The 7,104-nt window shown below is 44.4% G+C and overlaps 1 protein-coding gene across 3 annotated transcripts in view; it reads left to right on the top strand.

Annotated features, from left to right (window-relative positions):
- The window catches only part of AMOT (angiomotin), a 65,776-nt gene that overhangs the window by 28,041 nt on the left and 30,631 nt on the right, over positions 1-7,104 (top strand). For all 3 annotated transcript variants that reach the window (XM_006774023.1, XM_006774022.1, XM_006774024.1), the window contains 2 exons: positions 1,772-2,261; positions 6,326-6,470. In XM_006774023.1, coding sequence (XP_006774086.1) covers positions 1,772-2,261; positions 6,326-6,470 — 635 coding nt within the window. The remainder of the gene's footprint in view (positions 1-1,771; positions 2,262-6,325; positions 6,471-7,104) is intronic.

Here is a 7,104-nt window from a genome sequence, read left to right as displayed (position 1 = left end):
CTTTCTTCATTTCTTTCATTTGTGACATGTTTATTTGTCTCCACATTTTGGCTGCTTCCCTGTGTTTGTTTCTATGTATTGCGTAGCTGCTAAGTCTCCTTGAGTTGATAGAGCGGCCTTGTGTGGTTGGTGTCCTATAGGGCCCGTGGTTCAGCCTCTCCAGTCACCTGAGGTGGATGGTCTTGGTGCACTCCTTTGTGGGATGTTTGTACAGTCTTGTTGTAGTTAAACCTTAATTTCTTTTGGTATCACTGGGAGGAATTGACCTCCAAGCCAAATGGCTATGGTGACCAGCTGTGTCTACACTGGAAGATCTGTTGTGCAGGAGACACCCTTATGGGCAGGACTTGCTTCAGTGGGGCTTTGATACTCACTGAGTCTTTCCCTTGAGTGTGTCTCTTATGGATGTGAAGAGTTGTAATTCATTATCATCTCCAAGGAGGTGCAAGGTCAGACACTGTCTGGGGCCACCCAGCAGGAGCTACAGAGACATCTTCAGATTCCTCCTCTTTGTATAGGGTTTGGAAGTGCCCAGAGGAGGCCCAGCTGTGAAGCAAGGTCGCTGCTGCCAGGTAGTGGGCCTTCTTTTGGAATCTCTGGGGCTTTCAGACCCAGCTGCAGTTTGTTTTAGGTGAAAGGACAGGCCATTCATATGCAAAAGCCTATGAGCACAGCTTGGGTGGGGTTGTAAATTGGGTGGGGCGGGGTCTCTTGGAATCACCAGGGCAGAGCAGACAGCAATGGCTTCCCTGAACTGGAGAAGTCCCTGGTTCTCCGTGTCCAGTGCACCCGTGCAGGAACAATGAATGCAGGCTGTGAGCACCTCTAAGAGTAAGCCGCCCTCACGTTCCTGTCCCAATGCCAGACTGTCCAGTTTCTCCCCGTATATGTCTGGGTTCCCCAGAGTCTCGCCTGTAACTGGAATTCAGAGCAAGCAGGAGCTTGTATCTCCCTCCCGGTTTAGAGAACAGCACATCCAGGTGCCAGCACTTTCCGAGTCTCCGCACCTCTTACCAGTCTCAATGCACTTTCTTCACCTCTCTAGTTGTAGAATTTCCACTCAGCCAGCTTTCCTGTGGTTCTGGGTGGTAGCTGTTCTGCTCTTTAGTTGTAATTTTGATGTGGTTGTGAGAGGCCACAAATATAGGTGATTACCTATGCCGCCATCTTGGTTTCTCCCTCAGTCAGTTATTAATAACTGTAATCAATAACAATTATTTGATATCTCTAAAAAGTATCTACTTATCCTCATTTTTGTGAATATATGTATTAGTATCAAAGAGAGTTGCAGATAGCAAGATGAGGGATGTTTTTGATTGCTGTTCACTATTTCCTTTTGGGAAAGTGGAACATATTTTCTAAATTTGACTCTTTACGTGTGCCGGACCATATATAGAATGTCAGAAAAGGTTTAGTTTAAAATGAGGCGAAAAATTAACTTGAAGAAAACTCATTTAAAATGCCCCTACTTGAGCACCAAGTGTATAGGCATACATCACTTTAATTTTCACAAAGCGACCTTTGAGATCATCTGGTTTAATCCTCAATCTATGGGATGACGTCTCTGTCTGTCAGGCAGTCATAGAAGGTCAGACCTAGAAAGGACTGTGGAGGTCTTTGCAGAGACTCCATAGTCTAATACTGCCTGCTTCTCAGGTTGCAGCCGTCCTGGGGGGGACTGAAAGCCTCCTCATGTCACTTTCTTGTGCCCTTCTCCCCTAGTGCCTTCAGAGAGAGAGCTTAACCTTAATATACCCTCCATGTTTTACAGGCCAACACAGGACATCTCATTGCCGTTGTCGACGAGGAACTCTCAACTTCACAGCCCTACTTCTTCCCTCACATCTGGGGGTTCCTTGTCCTTGCTGCAGTCTCCACCATCCACTAGATTATCTCCTGCTCAACATCCATTGGTCCCAAACCAAGGAGACCACTCGACTCACCTACCTAGGCAGCAGCAACATTTCCTTCCTAATCAGACTCACCAGAGTGATCTTTACCGTCTCACCCAGCCTGGCCTGAGTCAGCAGCAGCAGCAACACCACCACCACCATCACCAGCAGCAGCAGCCACAGCCAGGAGAAGCCTATTCAGCTATGCCTAGGGCTCAGCAGTCTTCTGCTTCTTATCATCCAATGCCGGCAGACCCTTTTGCCATTGTTTCCAGAGCCCAGCAGATGGTTGAGATCCTCTCAGATGAGAACCGGAACTTGCGGCAGGAATTGGAAGGATGCTACGAGAAGGTGGCAAGACTGCAGAAGGTGAGGCCCCAGTATTGGGATATTAGAGTCTCCTTTAGATCTTATATGTTTAATATCGATGTAAAAGTCTCCATTTGTGGGAGCCTGCATCACTTCTGTGCAGGTCTTAAGGATTCTTATATCTTTATTTTTGGTAATCCTCACCTGAGAATATTTTTCCATTGATCTTTTAGAGAGAGTGGAAGAGAGAGGGAAAGACAGAGAGAAACATCGGTGTGAGAGAAACACATCGATTGGTTGCCTCCTGCAGGAGCCCTGATCAAGGCCTGGGCCGGGAGGAGCCTGCAACCAAAGTACGTGCCCTTGACTGAAATCAAACCTGGGACCCTTTGGTCCACAAGCCGACTAGGCTAGGGTAAGGATTCTTATATCTGAAGGTTAGATATAGATGAAACTTTGGGAAAAGCCTCTACCTTTCTTTCTAGGAGAAGTAACATTTTATATTTATGCGAGGAGGAAGTTTTCCTAGACACCATAACCTTAAGAAAACTTGATTGATTGTTTTAGAATCCCAATAGGCAGAGAAACTTCTTCATAAGGTCAAGAACACTGGTGATGTCTGCGTATGAAGAACCTACCAGCATAAAGACTTTTTGTCTTGATTATAGTTAATACTGAAGTTGAATCCTAAGTATAAAATCATAGTTTCTAGAAAAATCTCACCACTGAAGTTAGATCCTGCCCTGCCTTGTTCTGGAAAGGGCTTAGAGCACTTTTCCAAGTGGAAGTTCCCATGGTAACTCTTTTTCAACACCCGCTTCCTTATCCTCTGTTTGCCTTTGGTCCTTCCCTGCAGCTCACATTCAACATCTGCTCTTTCTCTCTCTGGTGTGTGTGGAAGAGTGCAGGAGGGGCTTAGCACCACAGCTGGGTGACAGGTGACAGCCCTAGGCTGAAGAAGTAGAAAAAGGAATGTATGTCCCCAGTTCACATTCTTTCCTGGGCCCCTCCTGTCTCCTGCAGCTGGGACTTGAGCTCTTGAGTGCTCTAAGCTAGGAACATTAGCTCTTGGCTTCCAGCGGCTGTTGGTGAATAGGGTTATGCCTTTGGCAGCCGCCTTGCAGCTTTGTCATTGTAGAGCTCCTGTGGTTTGATCTCCCGACAATGCAAACTGTTTAGGGAGGTGAGGGTGAAGGTGGGGGAGGGAAGGGATGTTGCCTGGTATTGTTCAACTCTGTCCTTAGAAGACACCCGCAAGTGGAAATTTTAGGGGCCTGAATCAAGCTGAGAATTTGTAAACACCAAATCTGGGTCTTAAAGGAGAGAGGAAGACTTACTGTCAGCTAAGTATTTTTATGTAGTAAAAACATTTCCCCCCAATGTTCCCAAATCAGGATGGGTGTTGGTGGGGTCAAGTGAGAACTTTTTCTCCCTGACTTTGCCCCCAATTTTAAAATTTCCCCGTTCATTCATTGAACAATACCCCCACCCCCACCCCATCACATTGGTTCACTAAATGGATCATATTCACACCCTAGAGGCAGACTGGCACAGTTTGGCTGATTAGGTTTAACAGTTGATACCCTTCCCCAAACTCTCTATTCAGGGTGGCCCCAGCCACATCATTGATGTAGTAACTGAAGGGTAGACCCAGATCTTCTGTAGTCCCTCTTCACCTATGGATTCATGTTGATTTTTTTGAGGGGGAGGTGGGTGGAAGGAAGAGGGGCAGAATAGGATTTGTGGTGTTTGTTCCCAAGTATGGGTAAGGACGCCTCAACTGAGTGTAATTGACACACCTTGAGTGTTGGGGGGAAGTGAAGCCAACCCAGTGCTGCAGTGGATGAGAAGCACAGGTGAGGTAGAAGAGGAAAAGGAGAGTGAGGAGAATGAGGTGTAGATACCAGCTGGTCTACAACGAATAAGGAAGCCCAAGGTTTCTGAGGGGTATAAGTAGATAGAATAAGTCTGGAAACTCACCACCACCTGCCCTCTCCCCAGCCGCCACCATTGCGTAGATCAGACTAGTGGATATGCCCTCCTGTGACTTCTTTTCCTGGAAGGTTCTGTTTACGGACGTACAACTTGCCCTTTTGGAGGGTACAGTATCTACGCAGGGGGGCAGGGAAAGGATTGGTGCAAGATCTTGAAATAGTACTCTGAACAACTTGAGTAGAGGGACTGCCTTCCAGGTGTGGCATTCTGCGGAGAACTGGAAAGCTTTGTTAAGGCTGCCCAGAGCAGACCAACACCAAGCTGCTCTTTCAAATGGAAATGTTTATTTTCTCTACTCAGCACTTGAATTTCACGCAGAAGCTTTATCAGGCCCAAGCCTTGCAGATCATGTCTCTAAATGCCATTCACCAGTTTTTCCCTTCTGTGCTGTTATCTTGGTGCCATCTGCAAGGAGAAAAACATTCTCAAGTCTGCTCTTTTCTGTGGTGTAAGCCTCATTTGTTTGCAGGAAGTCCTGCATCAGGCATAATTTTGGAGCTGGGGCAGGTGGAATCCGAGTTGTTTGATAACCACACCTTTCCCCCAGGCTTTCAGCCTGAGATTTCTCCCCATAAAGCACCCTGAGCTTTGTTAAGGAGGATAGTGGAAAACTGAGAGGGAATGTAGAACGGTTGCAAGAATCACATTTATTTTTGAAAATTGCTTAATACACCATGGGGCTTATTTGTCTTATTCAAATTATATGCAAATAGTCCTGTGGTTATTATATGTGCAATGAAGCTATACTGGTTACAGAAAGACTTTGGAGTCTAATTTCTTATTTTCTTGCTGTTCGGGCTGATTCAGGGCAAAACTCTTTCTCTTTGATGTTTTGTGTTGTTGTTTTTTCCATTTTACAAGATTTGCCAGAGTGTCATAAAACACAACTCTGATTATGAATTTCTGTTAAAAAATCTGTACTGGTTTCCCACTGACTATGGGATAAAGTCCAAATGCCTGACATTAAAGCCCTTTTATGATCTGACTCCAGTCTATCTTTGCAGCCAGATCTCATCAGCTTCCCTCTGTGTACCCCACAGTGTCCAGCCAAATAGAACTACTGGTCACTCTGGGAATGCATTCACAAACTCAGAATAGAATACCCTTCCACTCACCTATGCTCATTGAAATCTGATCCAGCTTTTAGGATCTAACTCTAAATGCCACCTCCTCCCTGAAATTGTCCTCCTCTCCCCTCACCCCCAACCAGGAATAATCTCTTCCTTCCTTACACTTAATAGGACTACTCTTACTGTCTCTTTTTTTCTCTATATTCTTTTACTTGATTAGCTAAAAAGCTTCTTGAGGCCAATGATAATATCCTCACTCATTTTTAGATACCCCATAGTCCCTTATTTGGCCGTTGGTAAGTATTTGTTAAATTGAACGGAACTGCTGCATGAGTCTGAGGCTTAGAGTTTTTACAGTTTGCTTCTGCCACTACTGTCACGTTCGAAAAGGCAATTTCGCTCTTCTCTCTGCTAAAATGGGGACAGGTGTCCTTGTGAAGGCAGATATCAAGGCAAATCAAAATACTAGTAAACACATGAAAGCCCTTTGAGCACTCTAGAGCAGTGGTTCTCAACCTTGGCTGCACATTAGAATCACCTGGGAATCTTTTTAAAATCCTGATTTCTGGGCCTCATCCTCCGGAAATTCTGTTTCTTTGTTACTAATGTTGTGACCCCAACCCATAACAAAGAAACAGAATTTCCGGAGGATGAGGCCCAGAAATCAGGATTTTAAAAAGATTCCCAGGTGATTCTAATGTGCAGCCAAGGTTGAGAACCACTGCTCTAGAGTAACATTACCTACATACTATATACATTATTATTTTCAGATTTAAAAATTCTTAATTAAGATATGGTAATCATTTTATATTGTTAAATTTATTCTCTCCTACTACCTTCTCTGAAGACAGACACTGTATTTTTTTTTAACCTGCGGAATTGTCCTGAGCCAGTGAGATAATTGTCCTTCTGGGAAACCTTCCTAATCTGTGTTATGCCTCCTGGACATCAATAAAGCTCTGGGGGAAGCTGTCATTAAGGATTTGCATGTATGTTTTCAGACCATCTTTCCATTGAGCTCTAATCTTCCCCACTATCTTTCCTTTTGTTTTTTTTCAGGTGGAGACAGAAATCCAGCGTGTCTCAGAGGCATATGAGAACCTTGTGAAGTCATCGTCCAAAAGAGAAGCCTTGGAGAAAGCCATGAGAAACAAGCTTGAGGGGGAGATTCGAAGGATGCATGACTTTAACAGGGATCTGAGAGGTGAGGGAATCACTTCTGAAGCATCAGAGTAGATGTAGAAGGGAAGGGCTATGGAGCACATGTTGAGGCTCTTAGGTTAGTTCAGTCCACTGGTAGGATTAATAAATTTCAGGGCATATTTTTTGTGACTACAATAGTACTTGGTCCCAAGATTGCATAATCAAAGTGGGATGAGCTGACATATTAATCAGTTGGTACCTATCCTGGGAGTCCTGGACTCACCTGGCTCGCCCCACAATTGGTGCTGTTTCTCTTCCTTTATAGGTTTTGCAGAGGCCAATCTTTTGGCAGAACAAGCTTGAAATAGTGATATCCTCCATTGTTTCTAGGACTGCCTCCTTGTATTTTTACCTTAACATGGTAATATTAAAGATGGTGGGAAATAACCATCAACACTTTCAACACTTTCGCAATTGATGACCTTGGCGATGTTGTTTTCTGTCTTTGAATTTAGGTTATCTTATCAGTAAAATGAGGGAACTGAGCTAGATGCTGCCTATGGTCCCTTCCAGTTTTGACAGGACAGGGTTTTAAAGACTTTATAATAACTCTGATGCTTTTTCTTTAGGTGAATGAAAGATATATATTCAGGGATAGATTCCTTTGTTGAAATGTCGAATTCTGCTTAGGTTTT

The sequence above is a fragment of the Myotis davidii genome, unplaced genomic scaffold (assembly GCF_000327345.1).
Source record: "Myotis davidii unplaced genomic scaffold, ASM32734v1 scaffold406, whole genome shotgun sequence".
NCBI classification, from domain to species: domain Eukaryota; kingdom Metazoa; phylum Chordata; class Mammalia; order Chiroptera; family Vespertilionidae; genus Myotis; species Myotis davidii.
Note: the sequence above shows the minus strand (reverse complement) of the source record. Positions and strands in the feature narration are given on the sequence as shown.